Source organism: Syngnathus leptorhynchus, chromosome 14 (genome assembly GCF_054491065.1).
Source record: "Syngnathus leptorhynchus isolate UIUO chromosome 14, UIUO_Slep, whole genome shotgun sequence".
NCBI lineage: Eukaryota > Metazoa > Chordata > Actinopteri > Syngnathiformes > Syngnathidae > Syngnathus > Syngnathus leptorhynchus.
The window spans coordinates 1,477,050-1,497,046 of NC_141208.1; the positions used below are offsets into that span (position 1 = coordinate 1,477,050).

General features: G+C 54.2%; 4 protein-coding genes across 8 annotated transcripts; 3 read left to right on the forward strand and 1 right to left on the reverse strand.

Moving 5' to 3' along the window:
- Positions 1-452: 452 nt before the first annotated feature.
- On the forward strand, positions 453-2,661 carry lactb2 (lactamase, beta 2). Of its 2 annotated transcripts, none has more exons than XM_085930705.1 (7): positions 453-674; positions 983-1,143; positions 1,206-1,326; positions 1,530-1,708; positions 1,842-1,990; positions 2,068-2,155; positions 2,204-2,661. In XM_085930705.1, exons 1-7 carry the CDS (start codon positions 553-555, stop codon positions 2,263-2,265), a joined length of 882 nt encoding a protein of 293 aa, XP_085786831.1. In that variant the 5' UTR covers positions 453-552; the 3' UTR covers positions 2,266-2,661. The 2 variants fall into 2 exon arrangements, with proteins under 2 accessions (XP_085786831.1, XP_085786832.1); XM_085930706.1 differs by having other exon boundaries at positions 454-674; positions 2,219-2,661.
- A 12-nt stretch (positions 2,662-2,673) lies between these two features.
- smg7 (SMG7 nonsense mediated mRNA decay factor) lies at positions 2,674-11,319 on the forward strand. Of its 2 annotated transcripts, XM_085930690.1 has the most exons (23): positions 2,674-2,918; positions 3,414-3,445; positions 4,738-4,855; positions 4,934-5,066; positions 5,133-5,301; positions 5,370-5,441; positions 5,578-5,728; positions 5,879-6,014; positions 6,080-6,221; positions 6,456-6,633; positions 6,710-6,780; positions 6,855-6,915; positions 6,985-7,104; positions 7,291-7,717; positions 7,802-7,925; positions 7,993-8,303; positions 8,576-8,857; positions 9,045-9,197; positions 9,277-9,354; positions 9,447-9,597; positions 9,664-9,840; positions 10,073-10,215; positions 10,340-11,319. In XM_085930690.1, the coding sequence occupies exons 1-23, from the start codon at positions 2,674-2,676 to the stop codon at positions 10,451-10,453; spliced, it is 3,588 nt and encodes a 1,195-aa protein (XP_085786816.1). In that variant the 3' UTR covers positions 10,454-11,319. The 2 variants fall into 2 exon arrangements, with proteins under 2 accessions (XP_085786816.1, XP_085786817.1); XM_085930691.1 differs by lacking the exon at positions 9,045-9,197.
- A 505-nt stretch (positions 11,320-11,824) lies between these two features.
- cyp7b1 (cytochrome P450, family 7, subfamily B, polypeptide 1) lies at positions 11,825-15,406 on the forward strand. 3 transcript variants are annotated; one of them, XM_085930179.1, is made up of 6 exons: positions 11,825-12,075; positions 12,732-12,868; positions 13,151-13,750; positions 13,874-14,080; positions 14,135-14,313; positions 14,388-15,404. In XM_085930179.1, the coding sequence occupies exons 1-6, from the start codon at positions 11,990-11,992 to the stop codon at positions 14,676-14,678; spliced, it is 1,500 nt and encodes a 499-aa protein (XP_085786305.1). In that variant the 5' UTR covers positions 11,825-11,989; the 3' UTR covers positions 14,679-15,404. The 3 variants fall into 3 exon arrangements, with proteins under 3 accessions (XP_085786305.1, XP_085786304.1, XP_085786306.1); XM_085930178.1 differs by having other exon boundaries at positions 13,874-14,313; positions 14,388-15,406; XM_085930180.1 differs by lacking the exon at positions 11,825-12,075 and adding an exon at positions 12,172-12,328 and having other exon boundaries at positions 13,874-14,313.
- LOC147045833 (erythroferrone-like) lies at positions 15,041-18,354 on the reverse strand. The gene is made up of 8 exons (XM_085930181.1): positions 17,311-18,354; positions 17,017-17,121; positions 16,830-16,932; positions 16,054-16,184; positions 15,871-15,982; positions 15,712-15,793; positions 15,568-15,646; positions 15,041-15,479 (listed from the first exon to the last, which is right to left on the reverse strand). The coding sequence occupies exons 1-8, from the start codon at positions 17,473-17,475 to the stop codon at positions 15,381-15,383; spliced, it is 876 nt and encodes a 291-aa protein (XP_085786307.1). The 5' UTR covers positions 17,476-18,354; the 3' UTR covers positions 15,041-15,380.
- Between the last annotated feature and the right edge of the window lie 1,643 nt (positions 18,355-19,997).

Below are 19,997 nucleotides of genomic sequence, written 5' to 3' on the forward strand. Positions count from 1 at the left end.
ACGGGAGCTTAGCAACAGCCGCAAACACCGTCCAGTCAGGAGCGGTGCCGTTGATCATCTGGGTGAGGCTCTGACATCAACGAGGGGAAGAGTGAAACGTAGCATTGTAACCACAAAACGCCTACTTTAACACAATGACGCAACATGACGTCATCCGAAAGACTCTTTAGGTGGTCCTGTTTTGGTTGGCATTTGGTGAAATGGTCATTGCTTGGTTGTTATCTGTGCTTTTGGGGCCGCTATGAAAGGAGGGAGGAGGAAAGGGAGCATCGTAAAGAAGAGAGCAGCAGCGTTGAGGCGTCCGAGACTGCGACTGCCTCGCTCATCTAAATGCTTCAAGCCGCAGTGATGTCAAGACTCCATCAAGCAACAGCACCATCAAGTGTCCATTTTGCGCAACAGCAATGCAAAAGTTTTAGTGTGAAGGCTGCTCGAAAGTAGGAAGTAAAGAATGCAATTTGCAACTTCCGGTTCCGTTCCTTATCACTTGACAGTCTCGGCTTTCCCTCAGTTGCCCTTTGGAGCCATTCTGTGTTCCGTTGCTTTGGGCTCATGAGTGCGTTCATTCCGCGTATCGAGCAGCTGTCTGCCCGCGTCGTTCGGGTTTTGGGTTGCAACCCGGGACCGATGACGCTGCAAGGCACGAACACTTACCTGGTCGGAACCGGGGACAGGTGCCATCATGATTACCAGATGTTGTATTTGTTGATCGATTTCATTCATGATCGCAAACAAGTAGTTTTCATGTCGTTCAGACAAATTCTGTTTGAAATGGTTGACGGAAAAAACGGAAATGAGTTATGTCTTCATGTGACTTGGGGGGCGTGAATTCAATCCATGACATGACCCCATGCCTCCTCCCAAGAGGGCTCGGTGTTGCTCTATTGAGTGTGTGTGGATGCGAGATGACATCGTTGAAAATGATACATTTGCAAAACGCAGGCATGGTGTGTTCATTCCGTTCCGTCTGTCCTTCCTTTAGACGTGTGCTGATTGACACCGGGGAACCGGCTGTCCCCGAGTACATCAGCAGTCTGAAGGAGGCGCTTAGCATGTTCCGTGCCAGCATTCAGGAGATCCTGCTCACGCATTGGCACCACGACCACACGGGCGGCGTGGACGACGTCTGCAGGGACATTACGGGTGAGGACGACAACAAATACGGTAGACTGCAACTTTGACAGCGTGCGTATCCTTTGCGGCAGGTTCTGGGCTCCGGATCAGCAAGCTACCTCGATCCGGCCAGGTCCGGGAGGACTCGGGAAGCCGCGAGTACACCTACTTGAAAGACGGAGATGTGGTTCGCACGGAGGGAGCCACGCTCAGGTCAGTAGCCAGACTTCAATGTTGCCAGATAGAACGACATTACGCCGAGACACACGTTTCATCCGACGCCAAATACGTAGTGGGATCGATTGGAAGAATCAATCCAATTGAATTTGGCATTTCTGCCCAGTATTGACAACCAGTCCTAAGATCAGATCTTCCTCCTCCTCCTCCTCCTCATCATCATCGCCATTCTTTTTCAGGGTGGTTTTCACGCCGGGCCACACCGACGACCACATGGCCTTGCTGCTGGAGGAGGACCGGGCTCTGTTTTCAGGCGACTGCATCCTGGGCGAGGGCACGGCCGTCTTTGAGGACCTCCACGACTACATGCTCTCGCTGAGGAAGCTCGTGGACGTCGGCGCTGACCTCATCTACCCCGGTGAGGCAAAAGTGTGCCGTCGTCCTGAGTTTGGCCCCAATCTCCTCCTCAACGAGGAGGCGGGCAAGAGCCTCTCGTCCAGATTGCCTGTCTTTTTCTCACCGACCTGAAGAAGTGACTGGTCGCTGTGCAGGTCACGGCCCCGTGGTTCAGGACGCCGGCAGCAAAATCCAACACTACATCAGCCACCGCGATCAGAGGGAGCGGCAGATCCTGGCCGCCATCCAGGCCAAAGCCGGCACGCCCATCTCCTCCATGGAGTTGGTCAAAACGATCTACAAGGTACGTACCTCCTTGCCGATTGTTCGCACGAGGGCCAACTGACGGAAATGGCGTGATTTGGCTTTTTGTTTGTGCAGGACACTCCTGAGCATCTGCATCAGGCGGCCAACGTCAACCTGGTGCACCACTTGAAGAAACTGGAGAAAGAAGGGAAAATAAGTCGAGGTGAGTCATCTGCGGAAAGGACGCGTGACCGTGATGACACTTGAGCAGCTATTTTTCTCTCAGTCACGACGGAATCGTCACAGAGCAACACGTGGAAGTGTCATCTTTGACGCTATCCTCCGTCCTCGACGCCGAAAGAAACGCGTGCATCCGTGTTTGTGTGCATTCACCAAACTGACGATAGACAACAAATGCCACTTTACAGAGAATAATCTGCACAAGAAAAAGAGGTGTTGAAGGGCAAAGTGACGCGTTTCCGGACACCCCAAAACCATCTCTTTTCTCAAATTAGTTTCACATTTGTTATATGTGTCATTTTGAAATGTCACGTTTGCAGTTTGGAAAGGTTTGTACATATCTGCATATGCCTTTTCTGTCTATTTTCTCTCCTTGATTCTGTATGCTCTGACTGCTCTTTATTGAATTTGCTTTGTTGCATCAAAGGGAGCAGCGCTCAAATTTCAATGTACTGTGTACAACGACAATAAAGGCCATTCTGATTCTGAGCTGACGAGAAAATGAAACTAAATGGCCCACTAACATTGACGGAAGTCGCTTTTCGTCCGTCACAAACACATTCACAAGCACACGTTGACAGTCAAACACGCCCCTTGCACACGAAACGTAAGAGGCGGGCGCCGGGCGGGCGGGCCGATCGACAGGAAGCAACAATATGGCGGCGTTCGTGTTGTCAATCCTTGAGCTCCTCGTTGCGTGAACGCTGGAGAGCCGTCACAATGAGCCTCTGCGCGCACTTTGTCCGGTAGGTTGCACTCCCCCGTCTGCCATGCCGACACATAGGACACGAGGAGCGGCAAGAAGTGGCCTGTGAAGGCGACGCTCGCTCCTGTTTTGCTGGCGTGCTAAGGCTAAAGCTAGCGTCGGCTAGCTAGCTTCCAACATCAACAAACAGTCGATGCCACCACATTGCGCGGATACAGTCGCTTTTCTTCGCGCATTCAAACGTCACTTTGATTTGAGCATGTTTATCGTTGTCGTCGCTTAGCCAGGTTCTACGTAGCTTTAGCTTTTTGCTAGCATTGGCGATGTTGTACAAGGTTGTGTGACGTCACGAGGCTGCGTGATCAATATCCGTGACAGGTGGCGGTTGTTGTGAGGCTACGCGTCGCAGTGCGCTCGCTGCCAGAGACTTTAGCGTCACGACGATATTTGCATGACGTTTAACCGCGGACGTCATTGGGGATGAAGTGTGTTGTTGTCTAACCAGCTGCTCGCTCTCTGTTGTGTTGACGAGCAGACAGGCAGAGGCCCTCAAGGCGGACATGACAGGTGAGTACCTTCGGCGGCGAACTTCACGCTTTCAAAAAAAAAAAAGTCTTGCACTCAAAATGCCCTTTCCTTCATTTCGTCTGAAAACTTGGTGACATTGTGTTCCATGGTTTCGGTATCCATTGCACCTGGGCAAAGAATTGTATGATCTAATTTTCATATCAACTGCTTCTCGTCAGGGGGGGGGGGGGGATTAGGGGCTGCAGCCCATCTTCGGTGGTTGGCGAGCCCATCTTTGGATGTGAGGCGAGGTACACCCCGAACCGGTCACCAGCCAATGGCAGGGCACACATAGATGAACGGACAAGCCTTTACACCCTCACGAACAATTTAGAGTGTTCATTGAACCTCGCGTGCACGTTTTGGGCACGTGGGAGGAATAGTAGCCACGGGGAGAACATGCTAATTCCACACACAGAGCCCGGATTTGAACTCTAACCCTAACTAGTGATCTCCAATTTTCTGATGATGCGTACAGATAGGAAATGGTGATGTGCTAGTGGCACATGGTTATCGACTTTGTCACTTTGGATGCTGAAACATGCGATGAGCGTGCCAACAACTTGTGCACTTGAGTTAGCGTGACATCCCGACCTGTTACCGTTACCTTGGCAACAGTACACACTGCACTCGTTTTGGAATGCAGCTACGACCGCATAATTAAGAATACGAAGCGATATCTGGTCCCCAATCATCGCGCTTGTGACTTTGTGTGGAAATCTGTCGTTACCATGGCAACACAACACTGTATTCTCAACTGACGAATGATGCTTCGTCGGGCAGGCAGTTACTGTCTCGACGAATGAGTCGAATCAATTTGTTTTTCTTATCGAAAAACAAATCAAGACTAACCGGTTGGAAGATTGTTTTCATTTTTTCTTCTTTGAATTGGTCCAGTCCATTGGGCCTTTGTAAAATAAAGCAGCCTAATGTTAAGTGGCGATGGACTTCTCCAGCTTGAGATCTAGTGGTGTCACGATACCAGAATTTCAGTAGTCGGTACCAATACCTGTGGTCTACTACGATTCTCGATAGAAATTCGGTACCACGGTAAAAAACAACAGAATCCACTTACTTTTAAAATCACAAATTAAATTTAAAACTGCTTATACCATATGGTAAACTTTATATAAAAAAAGAGCAGCAGTGGCATGGATCCTCTGGAACCTCTCGAGGATTTTTTGCACGTTTGCTTGTTAAAAGCTATCGTTGCCGTAGTTGCCATGGTAACTGCAGCGCTGCACTCCGGGAGCCGTCTCTTAATTGCCTTTACTTGCGTTTGCGCGGCGCAGACTCCAAGCTGGCGGCGGCTGAGGCGTGGACGTCCCGCCAGGCCCTGCAGGACTTGTACCAGAAGATGCTGGTCACAGACCTGGAGTACGCTTTGGACAAGAAGGTGGAGCAGGACCTGTAAGCGCCGTCCTGCCCGGCCCATCCCTCACCTCGCCGACGCGTGTGACCGCCTGTCGTCCGCGGTCCTGCTTGCAGGTGGAACCACGCCTTCAAGAACCAGATCACCACCTTGCAGAGCCAGGCCAAGAACCGTGCCAACCCCAACCGCAGCGAGGTCCAGGCCAACCTGTCCTTGTTCCTGGAGGCGGCCAGCGGCTTCTATACTCAGGTAGGCTGATGATCGGACCAGTCGTCGATTGGTTTCGTTACTAGCTTTCTGACTGGCCCTGTGCAGCTGTTGCAGGAGCTTTGCAGCGTCTTCAACGTTGACCTACCGTGTCGCGTCAAGTCGTCGCGGCTGGGTATCCTCGGCGGCGGACCCAACGGCGGTAGCATTGTGACACCGCAGCCCAGCTCTTGCTCGTACATCTGCCAGCACTGCCTGGTGCACCTGGGCGACATCGGTGAGCAAGAGCCAGACCAGAGAGAGAAGCGGGTTAGGGTGGCCGTCTGACCTTTTGAAACTTTTCAGCACGCTACCGCAACCAGACCAGCCAGGCCGAGTCCTACTACCGGCACGCCGCCCAGCTGGTCCCGTCCAACGGTGAGTCCCTGCCCGCCGACAACTTGGCGAGCGCATCGACCTTGAGGCCGCTTGCCGCCGGGATCGTCGGACGCGCGGCTCAAGCCCGAAGGAGGCCATCCCAGAAGGAACAGCTGATGACTCTGGTGCCTTCCAGGTCAGCCGTACAACCAGCTGGCCATCCTGGCGTCTTCCAAAGGAGACCACCTCACCACCATCTTCTACTACTGCCGCAGCATCGCTGTCAAGTTTCCCTTTCCCGCCGCCTCCACCAACCTGCAGAAGGCGCTGTCCAAGGCTCTGGAGAGGTAGGAACGTTTGGCCGTGGCCGCTCTGTAGCAAACTGGCCATTCGCCACTCCTTTGGCAATGCGCCCAAAGCGTCTTGACAAGGGAAAAGCAGTCGGTCCCGTCACGTTGCGTCACTGAAGGTCCGCTCTGAAAAACATGTTTGCGCAGCCGCGAGGAGTCCAGAGGAAAGTGGAGTGTGTCCGACTTCGTCAGGGCCTTCATCAAGTTCCATGGGCACGTGTACATGAATAAAGGATTGGAGCAGCTGGACGCTTTGAGGCAACGTCTGGAGGAGCAATTCCAGGTACGCGTGCGTCCTAGCCCCGCCTCCGCTGGCGCCGACACACGTGCTTGCATGTGTGCGTGCAGAGGCTGATCCTGCAGAAGGCCTTCAGCTCGCAGCAACTGGTCCACGTGACGGTCATCAACCTGTTTGCGCTGCATCACCTGCGAGAAACGGCAGCCGACGGCCAGCAGACGGTCAGCTGGTTCCAGCTCCTCGGCCTTTTCAGTAAGGCTGCTCCATATTTCCTCTGCTTGGGCTTTTTTTTTTTTTTTTTTTTTTGTCGGTCTGCCTTTTTCTTAACAGCGTCCTTGCCGTCACGCAGTGTTTTGCCGACAATGCGCGAGAATGGCTCGATCCGTTTGTATTTTCAGCGCACCTTCTATTTTGAACGCCCGTGTCGGGCCAAACATTTGCAAGTTGCTCGAGCATATGTATGCAATTTTTGTTTTGTCTCGCCAGTGTCCTTCCTGGGCCTCATGTGCAGCCGGGTTCTGCTCAACAAGAACCATGGCAGTGGCAAAGAGGAAGAGGAGGAGGTGGTGGGAGAGTGTCCCCTGCCAGCTATCAAAGTTTCCCTGGATTGGCTCCGCCTGAAGCCCGGCGTGTTCCGCGAGCCCGCTGTGGACCAGAGGCAGCAGTAAGTTGGCCTTGGTGTCGTGCGGTGGTCCCGTCGCGGCTACACCGCTCACTTGTTGTCGCTTCCCGTCCTGCAGCATCTGGCCCTGGCTGGTCTCCATCCTCAACAGCTTCCAGCCCAAAGACCAGCACGTATCCACATCCTCAGGTACCCGCTCCTTTGGCCCCATTGGCTTGAAGCGCTGGTACACCTCAGTCGGTGACGTTCTTGTTCATCTTCAGTGACGCCGCTGCCGGAGGAGTTTGAGCTTCAAGGCTTCCTGGCTCTGCGGCCGGCTCTCAGGTAGCGTTTCCCTACGACGCCGTCCCGGCCGATAGCTGGACTTGCCTGACCTTGGCTCTGCTCTTTCAGGTCAGTGGACTTCAGCAAAGGTCACCAGGGCGTTCCGGTGGACCGCGATGTGCTTCTGTTGCGCACGCGCCACCAGAGACTGGTGGTGCTGGGAAAGTGGATCGCCGACAACCAGCCGGGGTAAGGTGCTTCAAATCGAGACTAGTCAGCCGCAGCGCTCGTGACAACACGACAGTTTAACTCTAATACATAGACAGCATCAGCCCGGGAGTTTCAAATCCAACCGGCCCAATGGCAGGCGCACGGGGATAATAGAGTACCGCTATTTATTTAAAGCAAGCCTTTTGTGTGACCCCCCCCCCCCAGGCTCATCCAATGTCGCGCCAGCGAGGACGGCCTGCTGCTCTTTCTCAGCGACATTCCCGAGCAGGCCATCCAAGAGCCGGCGCAGGAGGAGCCGTGCGTGCTGCAGGAGGCGTCCAACGGCGAGGGCGGCATCGCCGGCCTCAAGTCAGTGCTGTCGGTGGGAAAAGCCGCCAACGCGTGGGCCGACGGCGCCGAGCGCCCGGTGGTCACTTTCAAGGAAAACATCAAGCCACGCGAGCAGAGCCGGGAGCCCGCTCGGGTGCCGCATCAGAGGGACGGTGGTGGGAAGGAGCGCCGCGACTCGGCCAAAGGAAACGGGCCGGCACCCTCTCCCTCGGTGGCCAAAAGCGAACCCAAGAGAGACGGCAAGAGGAAGTGCGAGACCAAGAAACCTGCTCAAGAGAAAGTTACAGAAGCTGGAAAACAGGTCACCTACATGCTCTGCTCTTCTTCATCTTCCTTCTCGTGATTTCCTTGCTACGTTCCTCATTCCTTTTTTGCCTCTTTTCAGGTGAAAGCTCAAGCAGAGCTGAGGAAGACTCCGGTCACTCAACCGCAAGCAGCAACGTGCGCCGCTTCCCAGTTCATCCCCATCCATCACCCCGGAGCCTTCCCGCCTCTGCCCAGTCGCCCCGGTACGCCCGCTCGCCCGTCCGCTCGCACAAGCGCACGGGTTCTAAGCGCTCACGTGGCGTTTTGCAGGCTTTCCGCCGTCCACCTTCGTCATCCCTTCTCCCCCGGTGGCGTTCCCGGGCCTGCAGGTGAATCCGGGCTTTGCCTTCCCGGCGGGCGTGTCGGTGCCGGGCGCCTTCCTGCAGGCCCAGGCGGGCTCGCAGGCGGCCGGCGGCAAGCCGTCGCACATCCCGTACAGTCAGCAGAGACCATCCGGGCCCGGCGCCTCTGGGCTCGGCCAGCAGCAGCCGCAGCTGCCCCACTCGCAGCTGCAGGTGTCGTCGCCCGGCAAACCCGTCCAGCCGTTCGCCATGGCCAAGAGCCCGCCCCACCTGCAGCAGGTGAGTCGCACTTTGCAAAATGAACAAAGTACGCTCAAGGGCACCTCGGCCAACTCTCGCTTGTACAAATTCCCTTTCACTCCCGCTCATTTCGGAAGCGTTGGGCTGTTTGCGTGTCTCGGTTGAGCTTTACGTTCCTCACTGTGGAAACGTGGCACATTGGAGACGGCCCCGCTCGCATGACTTGACTGCAACGGTCAAGTGAAATGTTGGCCGCCGCCCATCTCTTGGTTCTCGCGAGTCATGCGTCTGGGCCCCTTTGTCTTTGTCAGGCGTTTGTGCAGGACGCCCAGCTGTGGAGTCCCAGCCAGGCGGCGCTGCAGAAGCTTCCGCCATCCATTCAGATGTCGCTAAAGTCGCAAAGCTTCTACCTGACGCCTCAAGACACCGTCAAAGTGTACGAACACCAAGTAGCACCGCCGCCCACCGCCGCCGACAAGCAGATGAAGTTCCCGCCCTACTGGGACGCCGCCTCCTTCCGGCCGCCCGACGACAGGACGAGGCGGCCCCCGGAGCAGGACATGGCGGCCAGAGGAGGAGGGGGGCCCTTTGAGGTGAGCCCACTTTCATTCAGTAGCTAGCCTTCTTTGGCTTTTGCGTGTAGATGTCCCAGCCCGCTTAGCTTTTCCAAATAGCTTTGCAACCCTGAAGCTTCGCGATGGCTTTGTCACCGTTCCTTGCTGACTCGCTGTGCCTCCTCCGCCTTTTTGCCGCTTTTCTCCTTCCTCCCTCGCCGCTCAGGGAACCTCGCGCTCGCCTCTTCTCCCTCCTGACCTGTTGAACTCTCTGGCTGCCGATGTGGACGACCGGGACCAGCCTCTCTTTTCTAAGTCTCCCGATTTGTCCCGGGCTCTGTCCGCTCCTCTTAGCTCGCTTGCCGGACCCAACATGTTTGTACGTAGCGCCGCCCTCACCCCTCCTCTCTCCGCTTCCCCTCTCCTTCATACTGTCTCCTCCTCTTCCTCTTCCCCAGCTGCCCAATCACAGCAGGCAGACAGACGGAGGCCCCCGAGCGCCCGGCCAATCGTCTTCCCTTTTGTCGGCTGCGCAGGTTAGCCCCGCCCAATCGGCTCGCCAAACCGCTTGCCACCCGCAGCTTTTTCCACCTCTAACTCAACTTGGCTTGATATGTGTGCGTGTCAGGAGTACAACCAGAACAGCATCTTCAGTCAAGCCTACGGGAAGAAGATGGCGGCGAGCTCCAAGTGCGACGCTCCCTCACTGCAGCAGGAGACGTCGCTCTACTCGCTGTTTGAGTGGACGCCGTGGTCGCCTTCACTGCCCGCCAGCTCAGGTGCGGTGCGTCCCGCGCGTGCGCGCCACCGGGCGACCGGCTCACCGCCTGGTCTCTGATTGGCAGATCACTCCACCCCGGCCAGCCAATCCCCTCACTCGTCCAACCCCAGCAGCCTGCCGTCCTCCCCGTCCACCCACAACCACGCGGCGGCGCAGGCGGCCTTCTCCAATTTTGGGCCCATCGGCGCGCCAGACAGTCGTGAGCGCAGAGCGCCGGACCGCTGGAAGGCCGACAAGACAGGTGCGAAACAGACTGTCAGCCAGTGGTGGTCCCGTTGCCACTCGGCCACCTCAAAGTGGATTGTCCCCTGCCAGCCTCGTTGAAAGCGTGCTTTGGCATCCTTAAGAAGCTTGCACCTGCTCTCCTTCACACGGCAGCCATCCAAATCCATTTCACTTCAAAGATGACAAAGCCTGTCATGTTGCACAATCGGCTGCCATCTTAGTTCAACTTTGCTTTGCGTTTGCTTCAGGCGGCACCAGCGGCTTGGGCTTGGACTACCTGCCGGCCTCGGACGCCGGCTGGCACCAAGCCCCACCCGGCGGTAGCTCTTGGGCTAATCAAGAGTCTCCCATGGAAGAGTCGTCCTCCAGCGTTCTGCTGGACAGCTTCAAGGTAGCCTCAGACGGCTGGCAGCACTTGTGCTCTTCTCGCCCCTGAAGATCTTCTTTCATTAGGTGCATGGGTCTTTTTTTTTTCTCTTCTCTTCTCAAATCTGCCGCCTTGGGCTCTGTTGCAGTCAATCTGGTCCAGCTCCATGATGCAGCCGGGCCCGTCGGCACTGGAGCAGCTTCTTCTGCAGCAAAAGCAGAAACAACAGCGAGAATACGGCGCCATGAATCCGCCGCACTGACCTCCCCCGCCCCGCACGATGACATCATCGACATCATGGCTGCCACACTTTGACGAACGCCAGCGACCGTTGGTGGACGCCGGGGGGGGGAGTTGGAGAGGCGCCGTCCTCTCCGCCCTTGAAAAACAAGACCAAACAGGATGAGACGAGGCCGCCTCCACTGAAAGGGGGCGAGCTGATCCCGATGGACGAGGGGCGTCGCGACACCGCACGCATGTCATCATTGCTAACAAAAAAAGGCGCGCACACAGAACAAAAGCACACACGCATGCGTGAGTGGACAGGCACAACTTGGTTTGTCCACGCTGGACATCGGCCAAGTCCGCTGCTGCAAGTATGAGGGGGAACGAGGACCCCGCGGTGGTCAGGTGACCTGAAGGTGGAATTCCTCACCATTTCTATTGGTCGCAAAGGAAGAGGAGAATGTCTGGCGTGCCAGGTGTACAAAACGGTGTCGTTAGTGATTTGTCATTTGCCGTCTTTTAGGGTGACAGCTGCTGTAATCATCTCGCCCGCTAGCTCACTAGTTTAGCCCGCGTTAGCATTTCTTCCTCTTGTGCCAGTTCTCGAGCAGACGGGAAGTCTTCTGGACTTAACGGCGACGGGAGGATGAGGAACAAAGAGTTGTCCGCTTTCTAAATTTTAGCGTTGCCGAGGCATGCGACGATGTTTGACCGCCGGCCCCAAGCCCCGCTTCCTTTCACTTGCACGCCCATGAAGAGGAAACGCTTGCCGACGAAAGTGGCCCGTCTCGACGCTGACAGACGGTGCGTAGGAAATGCTCATATTTGCGTGACGAAGATCATGGGCTGCTTACCGCTCATCTTTTTGTGTTTTTTTGCTGCCAATAAATAGGAAATCTCTCATTCTTCGTTGTGTGTGTGCGTGCGTTTTCAAAATTCTATCCAAATGTAAATCCTGTCATAATGTCAAAACATTACTGACGGACTGAAGAGGTAAGACTGTGAGGAAAACAATATTGTAATGCATCTGCTTTCAGAGGCAAGAGGACATCCGTTCCACCATTTTCGGAACCACTTCATCCTCTCGAGGGTCGCTAACCAAAGAAAACCCAGGTGGGCATGGGGAGAACATGCAAAGGAAGAAGCCTGGAGGTCTCAAGCCATTTTGTCTCCACACAAAAAGTTGCACAGCATAATTGTTGATTAGCAGATGCACCTTTTCTGGAAGCAGTTGTGCATTAGCGAGGGTTCTCTTGAACTATCGGTCGATATTGTAAATACACACTTTTGGACTTTTGTGCGAATTCTGCCAGTATGTCACGTGACTGGAAGGGTTGTCTGGTTTTTCTGTATCGTTCGCAACTAAGTCACGCCCTTTTCCACAAATCTAGTCACTTTGCTACGACGTTTAGCAGGTAAACACTTGTTTTGTCTTGTGTGCCGACATCGTGAATTAGATTCCCACATATGACTGTGTAAATTTTTGTGTGAGTGACCAAAAAAAAAAAAACTTTAGCGGGTAAGCGGAAGTGACGTATATCCTGCCTAGTGTCTTGTTTGTGACACGCTGAAGATGTTCACGCCGCTGGCGTGCGCGCTGCTGCTCGTCGTCGTCGTCGCGCTCGTTCCCGTCGTCATCAGACGCCACCGCCGTAAAAGGTCAGTGGAGTCCGAAGATGTCCGCTTGCTCGTGACGTCACAGTCCAACTTTGGCGTTGTCCTCGCGTTTCTTGTTCGTCACTCGGGTGAGTGCAATCGATTGCGAAGTGAATCATTGATCAAGCGATAAGAACCTGCAGTTGTGATTTATGTCACCACTTTGGGTGAAAAGTGTGCGACAGGCCGACTGGTCGCCGATGTTGGCCGAGATCCTTCCAAAAACAACTTTTGAAACTAATACTAAGCCTCTTTAGTTAGTATTTATTGATTGTCTCGTCTGTGTAGAGTAATGAGCCACTTTTCATATGTTAGTTTTTGTATTGTTGTATCTGCACTGCAATTGTATAGCTCTAATAAGTAAAAATGACTAAGGTTTTTTATTTAGTTAATTGCTTTATTTGATTGTAGGTCTTTATTATTTTGGTTCATTTTCCACAGGTTTATGTTGTAGACACCAGGGGGCTGTATTGAGGGGAAAAGGGGAATACATTATTGTTTTGCTTGCTTATGTGGAATAAAAACAATAAGTATTCGCAGGATGTAAGAAGTTCTTTCTCGCTCTTCTTCTCACTCCGTTTCCACTTCACCATTCCGAATGAGCCGCCGCCACTTATCACATGACAAGTGACAAGATGTGCTGCTTTTGTGCGTGTCAGATGTGAAGGCGAACCCCCGCTGATCGATGGTTGGATTCCGTTCCTGGGAAAAGCTTTGGAGTTCAGGAAAGATGCTCACAAGTTCCTGGAGGAGCAGCGGAAAAACTTTGGAGATGTTTTCACCGTTCACATGGCAGGTTGGTCTCGCTGCCTCGCTCCAAATTTTGGGGGGCGGGCCCTCATCATCCCGATGCATAACATTTTACATTTTATAATGTTGCAAGCGGACATTGTAATTAGAGGAGGGTGCGTCAGTGATTTTGATGCTCCGTTATTCATCCACGGCCCGCCCGGGCACCCATCAGTCATACGTCCGTCCATCAGTTGCTGAAGCAAAGATGAAAAGTTCCATTTGAGCCGAATGGGAAATGGAGTCAAGGCGCTGTGATGGTCCCAATTGAGCTCAATTGATTCGGCAGGTCGCTACATGACCTTCGTCATGAACCCCCTGATGTACCCGGCGGTCATCAAAGAAGGCCGGCGCTTGGACTTCCACGAATTCAGCGGCCGGGCGGCGCCGGCAGCCTTCGGCTACCCGCGCATCACAGAGGGAACCTTTCCGGGCATGGGCGAGCAGATCGAGCGTGCCTATGGCCTCCTCCGCGGGGAGCAGCTGATGGCGCTGACGCAGAGCATGATGGGGAACCTCATGACGCTCTTCCGTCAGGACCACCTGCGGCCTGGCGCCACCTGGCGCGAGCGCGGCTTGTACGACTTCTGCCTGGACGTCATGCTGGAGGCCACCTTCCTGACCTTGTACGGCCGGCCGGCCCAGGGCTCGCGCCACGCCCACGCGGCGCAGGTCAAGACCCACTTTGTTCACTTCGATGAGGCTTTCCCGCTGCTCATCGCTCAGGTTCCCGCCTGGCTGCTGGGCCGGGCCCGAGCCGCCCGCCGGAAGTTGACCGACTACTTGACGCCGGCCGGGATGTCCGACTGGGCCGACGCCTCGCTCTTCATTCGGCGCCGCGCCCAGCTCCTGGAAGGCCATCCTGTCATGGGCGACGCTGACAAAGCGGGTCAGTCCAACTTTTGCTGACGTCGCCAATTGTGCTGCGGGTCGGGCCCGCCGGAGCAAAGCGTTCCTACTTTGAAAGGCGTTTGACGCAGAGTGAGGGGTAACGGCGAGCGTTGCCTTTCAGCGCACCACTTGGCCATGCTGTGGGCATCGGTGGCCAACACAGCGCCGGCCGCCTTCTGGACAACGTACCACCTCCTGCGGCAGCCGGAGGCCTTGCGAGCTGTCCGCCAGGAGATCCTGGAGGTGCTGGAGCGCAGTGGGCGTGGCTTCAGCAATGACGTGGACCTGGCACTCACCGCGGAGCAGCTGGACCAGATGATTCTTCTGGGTAGGAAACATGCCGTCGCCTCTCATTCCCGGCTGACTTGTCGCCGGTCCTCAGAAAGCGCCGTCCACGAGAGCCTACGCATGTCTTCGGCGTCCATCAACATCCGCGTGGCTCTGGAGGACCTGACCCTGCGCCTGGACGCCGAGCACATTGTGGCGGTGCGACGAGGTGACATGGTGGCACTGTATCCGCGCAGCGTGCACATGGACGCCGCCATCTACGAGCAGCCGCAGGTAGCGATCGCCGTCACGTCGTTACCCGACCGCTTGTCATTCTTTCTCCGGGGGCGGATTTGGTGTCCCGTCAGGCGTTTCGCTTTGATCGCTTCGCCCACCAGACGGAATTCTTCAAGGACGGACAAAAGCTTCGCCATTACTTGATGCCGTTCGGCTCGGGCGCGTCCATCTGCCCGGGACGTTTCTTCGCCGTCAACGAGATCAAACAGCTGGTGTGTCTGCTGCTGCTCTACTTTGACCTGCGGCTGGAAGCGGGCCAGCCTGACCCGCAGCCCGACGGCAGCCGCGCGGGCCTCGGCATCCCGCGGCCCGATGGTGACGTGCGCTTCCAATACCGCCTGCGCGGCGCTGTCGCCCGCTAGTCTCGCTTTCTGTAAAACGCTCGCTACGTCATTCGCAATCTTTTTCGGCACGATGCGGTAAAACTTGTAATCTAGCCATAACGGTTGCTTGCTATGGATATTATCATCACCGTGGCTGGGCTCAAGTTTTCAAAAACAAGATTAATGTGCCCCTCAAGCTAATGGGTCAAGCTAACATTCAAAGTGACGCTTCTGTATGAGCCATTTGGCCCTCTTGAATTGTTTTTGGGTGGATGTGATTTACGCCACTAGAGGGACGAGAGAGTCTTAATTACTGGGAAGCCAATATAAACCAGGTGAATTAGGACACGGGCGGGGTTGACAGGAGGAAACACTTTTCGACTGTGCCGACACGCCAAACGTTTACCAGATCATTTATAGTGTCAAGGAAAATAAACCTGCAAGTATCTTTTTATTTGTACCATCAGCAACAGAACTCTCCGCTTGCTTATTGACCTATTTGAAGTGCAGAGGCACATGTCCTAACAATCAGCCGTCGTTGGTCACTTCAGGTTCAATCTACTCAACCGGTGGCAGAAGCCAGTCTTGAAGGAGCCACTGGCAGACTTTGCAGCTCCTCCCGTTCGTCATTTCTGCAAATTCGGGTGGGGTGTCCATCACAAAGGACGGATGGCGACGCGGCGTCCGCTCAACTACTTTGTCCGAGTCGGAGCGCATGCGGCTGCAGAAGGCGAGGCGGTTTCAAGTTCCCAGCAGGATCGCGGAGAAGAACGAGTCCGGCGAGACGCTGATGTCGGCGGCCGTGGCATTGTCCACGTAGACGGCTACGTACTCGCCGGCCTGAGCCGCAGAAAAAAAGCAAATCATTCTCCGGATCTCTCCGTCAGTCTCGTTTCCATCCGAGAATGGACACGTCACTCATTAGCACCTGTAAGAAGAGCGTTCCCGTCAGAGTGATGCTGAAGGCTCCTCCCGCAGTGGCCGCGCCCACCACCGAATCAATGGAACTGGAAAGCACCCACTTGCAGTCAGAGACCTCATCCACCGCGCACGCATACGCCGCGCAACTCACGGTTTGGTGCCACAGAGTGACTGGATGCAAATGGCCGCCCTCACGCTCTCACGCAGTCGCACCTGAACACGCTCACCTGACTCTTCACACACACACACAAACGCAAGCAATATATGCAGATGCTGAGGACAATGAGCATGATCACGTCACATGACTGACTGAGGCAAAGACGGGCACTCAGCAGGTAAAATCCGGACTGGGTGGCAGCGTAGCGTCCTTGGCTGACGTCGAAGCCGCGACCCCGTTGAAAAGCAGCCAGGAAGGCTGGGGCCTGCAGGGGCAGAGGTCACAGGCGTCAGTCACCTCGCCGTCCGTCCGGCGGCTCGTTTGCGGGGACGGCACCTGACTGAAGGGGCGAAGCTCCACCAGACTGCGACTTGCCACCTGCACCGCTTGGGGGAGGCGGCCGAAGAAGGAGGTGGAGACTCGAGGGGGGCGCTCGCACAGCCCGCATAACACGTTCAGGGAGACTCCTGCAACATGCCACACTAGTGCTACACTCGCCTGTCTTCTGTGCAGGCACCATAGGTTCGATTCCCTCATATGACGGTGCGCATGAGTCTGTGACTTCCCAAAAAAAAAAACGCTACGCAAGAGACGAGACAAGGATTGCGGAGCGCCGATTGGCCGCACCCAGGTAGGCGCCCACTTGCGTTCCTCCATCCGCACTTGCACGGACTCGCCCACTGCGTTTGCTAGCTTAGCGTAATATGCTGATGGTGGGAGGGGGGCGCATGACAACGGAGGAGTGAAGGTGAACACGTCGGGCGGAGGTGTGTTTTGCAGAAAAGCGTCCAAATGTGCAGTGGAAGCGGCGGTCCAGATGGCTTTAGTGACGCAACTTGTCCTTGCCTACACCCTGCAAACTGCTGGCTTCAAAATTGGACCGAGTCAGCAAAGAAAAAAGGGGCTTCCAGGATCGGTCCAACTTTGAACCCAAATTGGCTGGTTTTGAAACCAACATTTCCACACCTTCCTTCATTCTTAACACATAGGGCAAGATTTCAACACAGTTCCGTTCCTTGATGTTACTTTCCAGTGATGTTAGGCTTACTGGGAAGAAAAAAGTCTTTTCCTTTTGTTGTCACGTCTCCAAATGTGGCTAGCCGCGACATTACCGTTGAACCTGATGAGCGAGTCGTCGATGAGCTGCCGCCGATGCGGACGGGGCGCCGACCTTCCCGGGGAGCCGCGAGGTCCTGGAGGTCCCCGGGGGACGTGCTGGACACAGAATGACAATGAAGACAAAGGTGCGTGTGAGTGCCTGCGCAGAAGAGGAATCCCGATTGTTGGCTTGCAAGTGACCTTTGTTGTTCTTGGGGAGCTTTTGCGGGCGTCTGAGTTGTTGATGAACATGAGCCAGGATGTCCGGGGAGAAGGTGGCGAGGGCGGTGTATGCGGAGACTTGTCCTGGAGGGAGCAAAGCCGGCCGCCACAGGTTCACTTGGCTTTCCCTTCATCTGAACTGCAACTTGACCCCAATAGTTCCAAAACTGCGTGGTGATCACAGAGTCGCTCATTGCCCGACTCTCTGATCACGACACGGTGGAGGAACTATCAACATCTCTATCTGGTTTGGAGAGAAGGTGTGCGTGTTACCTGGACCACCTGCAGCGCAACCTCCTGACCGCTGCTTGTTGTGGTCGCCATGGTCGTCATCACCATCATCATCGTCATCATCATCGGGTGGCGTCTAAGTGTCTTCATGTTTGGACGGCGTAAAGACTCACCTTCTGCCTCGGGCGCAACCATCTCGTCCTTCATTTATATGTTCATCGCACGCCTGTGCACCCATGCTAGAGATAAGGGGGGGGCGGGTCCAGGGTGATGTAATGTTCCATTGAAGGGCCTGATAGGCTTGGGACACACCCCTTTTATTGCATCACCCATATGTCATCATCTTCTGGTTGACCAAGATGATGGCATCTTTGCCTTGCTTTTACAAGATCGGTGGAGATTCAACATGATGCTCTCACAAAACTTGTGAGAAGTATGGATTCCTCAAACCAAATGGGGAAAAATGTCCTTCGTGGCAAAAACGTTGCATTCTCTGAAAAGAATGAGCCACATTTTACATGCAACCATTGTCTTGAACCTGTGTGTGTGTACAATATGGTCCATCCATCTTCTTCCGCTTATCTGGGGTCGGATGGTGGGGGCTGCAGCTCTAGGAGGGACGTTGAGTGGTGTTCTCAGGCCAGCTGTCTCTCCAGCACATCCTGGGTGGTCCACAGGGTCTCCTGCCGGTGGAACGTGCCCTGAACACCTCCCCAGGGAGGCGTCCAGGAGGCATCCATTCTCTGCGGTCCTCCCACGCTGCCCCAGACCTAGTGTGATTTAGCAAGCTGTGGGTGGAGTGCTACCCTTCTACCTTCTGCAATCAGGCTTACTTGGCCTCTGCAGATAAATGCATGCAACCCTCGCTGTCTGTGCCTTTAAGAGGAGCACTGCGTGAAGTCTCGTGAGAGCGCTTAGCGGGAGTGAGATTCAAACCGGGAAGTGACTGGAGCACGAAATGCCCGCCTAAATGGATGGACGGCCTCCGTTCTCTGCCTTCTCCATGCCGATTCATGTGAACCAGGAGATCTTCAGGTATTCGCCAAAGTAGTTAACAAATACCCCAGCAGTCATCGGGCAGTAGGCGGGGGGGCACTCTGAACCGGTTGCCAGCCGATCGCAGGGCACACAGAGACGAACAACGACGAACGAACAATCCATCCATCCGCCTTGAGAAAGATCGCATTTCTGATAGTCGTAATTCGCGTGTCGGCCAACGTGCGATTGCGGCAAGCAGCCAGCAGGTGGAGACAAGGTCTTGCGGGCAACTCTTCTAACCGCTTCGCCAACTTTTCACGCCAAAAATACTTGACAACTCTCCAATTAGCACAAAGAATGGCCGACATGAAAATGAAGGCACTTTGCAGGCTTGAGTGTCCCTGGAAAAAAACCAAGACCGAGTTTTTTAGTCTTGGAAAGTCTTTGTATAACTGGAGGGAACGTCAAATCTGCGCTCCGAGAACATTGAAGTCAACTATTTCCATTTTATTTTGTCATCTTTCTGAATTCTGAGTCCAAAAATTCAATTGCGGCTTTTGAAAATGTTTTAACCATGGTATGGTCAAAGTATGACATGGAAATATTGATTATAGCATGAAAGAGTTATCCTAATGCATGTAGAACCATAAATTGTCTGCTCCCCCCTGATAAAAACTATTGATGATAAAACGCTAGAATCATCCTGTTTGCAAACGAATGAAAAACAGACAAGACCAGTGCCTTTTTATATCCGTGGTGTCTCAATGACTGATGTCTTTTATTTCTTTTTTCAAATGTTTAGTTGTGTGGAGGAAGGCAACAAACGTACCTGTGGGAGACTGAGCCCCTCCCCCACCTGCAGAGCCCTCAACGAGGACTTGAAAAGACAACACCTCCTCCCACTGTTGTGCATGCTCTTTTCATGCAAACAAAGCATCACGCACGCAGACACACACACACACACACACACACGCTTCGGGCGTGTAACAGGACCAGGAAGTAACAGTCTTTGCACAAACACTCCCAATGAAAACTGGTTTGTATTTCGGGATATTTGGTGGTGTGACGCGGCAGACGTGTTCTTTCTAGCCTCAAACTTCACCGGAGTTCTGCAGGAGGAAAGCCAAAAAGGGAGATCTTAATGAAGTACCTGTTGGTCCTGGAGTGACCCGGCTACTGAACTACACACTTTATCAAAATCCTTTGAGGGAACTAGGTGATGGCAAGGGAGGGGGGTGGGAATAGCTGGAGCCACTGAGGGAACAGCGTTTACGTTCAGTTCAGGGCAACGTGGAGGAAAGAGCAAAACGGAAAGCTCCCAGGAAAAACAAGATGTTGGGAACCCAAAAGACCCACGAGATGGCCCAAGGAACAAAGAACGGGTTCCCAAGGAAAAGAGTGGCACTGGATTAGGAACAAGGAGATGTAGATGTTGGAGACAACAGAAGAAACAGGAGTCAAAAAGAAGTAGATATTCAACACGGGAGGAACAGTGAGGTCTCAACGTAAGGAGGATGCTCTGAAGAGAGTAGGAAGCAGCACCTTACAGGCCGGATTGTGAACGAGCCTCCTCATCACCCGCCTGCATCATGTGAGGACCTGGGACCTCAGGAATATTCGATTTTATACTCTTTTGGCTGCTATATCCTGGAATTTCCTCATGTGGGACAAATAAAAAAATGGCTCATCTTAACATTGTGCTGAAAGAAAAAGATGACTTGAAGTGGAGTGCACATCAACTAAATCAAAAA

Excerpts from the sequence above, each read along its gene's own strand:
- smg7 (XM_085930690.1), top strand. The coding sequence starts at position 2,674 with ATGAAACTAAATGGCCCACTAACATTGACGGAAGTCGCTTTTCGTCCG. Across the intron at positions 2,919-3,413 it reads CTCTGCGCGCACTTTGTCCG|ACAGGCAGAGGCCCTCAAGG; the intron begins GTAGGTTGCACT and ends GTTGACGAGCAG. Across the intron at positions 6,015-6,079 it reads GTCTGGAGGAGCAATTCCAG|AGGCTGATCCTGCAGAAGGC; the intron begins GTACGCGTGCGT and ends GTGTGCGTGCAG.
- lactb2 (XM_085930705.1), top strand. The coding sequence starts at position 553 with ATGAGTGCGTTCATTCCGCGTATCGAGCAGCTGTCTGCCCGCGTCGTT. Across the intron at positions 1,144-1,205 it reads CGTCTGCAGGGACATTACGG|GTTCTGGGCTCCGGATCAGC; the intron begins GTGAGGACGACA and ends CCTTTGCGGCAG. Across the intron at positions 1,991-2,067 it reads TGGTCAAAACGATCTACAAG|GACACTCCTGAGCATCTGCA; the intron begins GTACGTACCTCC and ends TTGTTTGTGCAG.
- cyp7b1 (XM_085930178.1), top strand. The coding sequence starts at position 11,990 with ATGTTCACGCCGCTGGCGTGCGCGCTGCTGCTCGTCGTCGTCGTCGCG. Across the intron at positions 12,869-13,150 it reads TTTCACCGTTCACATGGCAG|GTCGCTACATGACCTTCGTC; the intron begins GTTGGTCTCGCT and ends TTGATTCGGCAG. Across the intron at positions 13,751-13,873 it reads GGGCGACGCTGACAAAGCGG|CGCACCACTTGGCCATGCTG; the intron begins GTCAGTCCAACT and ends GTTGCCTTTCAG.
- LOC147045833 (XM_085930181.1), bottom strand. The coding sequence starts at position 17,475 with ATGAAGGACGAGATGGTTGCGCCCGAGGCAGAAGGTGAGTCTTTACGC. Across the intron at positions 15,983-16,053 it reads AGCTTCGCCCCTTCAGTCAG|GCCCCAGCCTTCCTGGCTGC; the intron begins GTGCCGTCCCCG and ends CTGCCCCTGCAG. Across the intron at positions 15,480-15,567 it reads CGGGAACGCTCTTCTTACAG|GCCGGCGAGTACGTAGCCGT; the intron begins GTGCTAATGAGT and ends TCTGCGGCTCAG.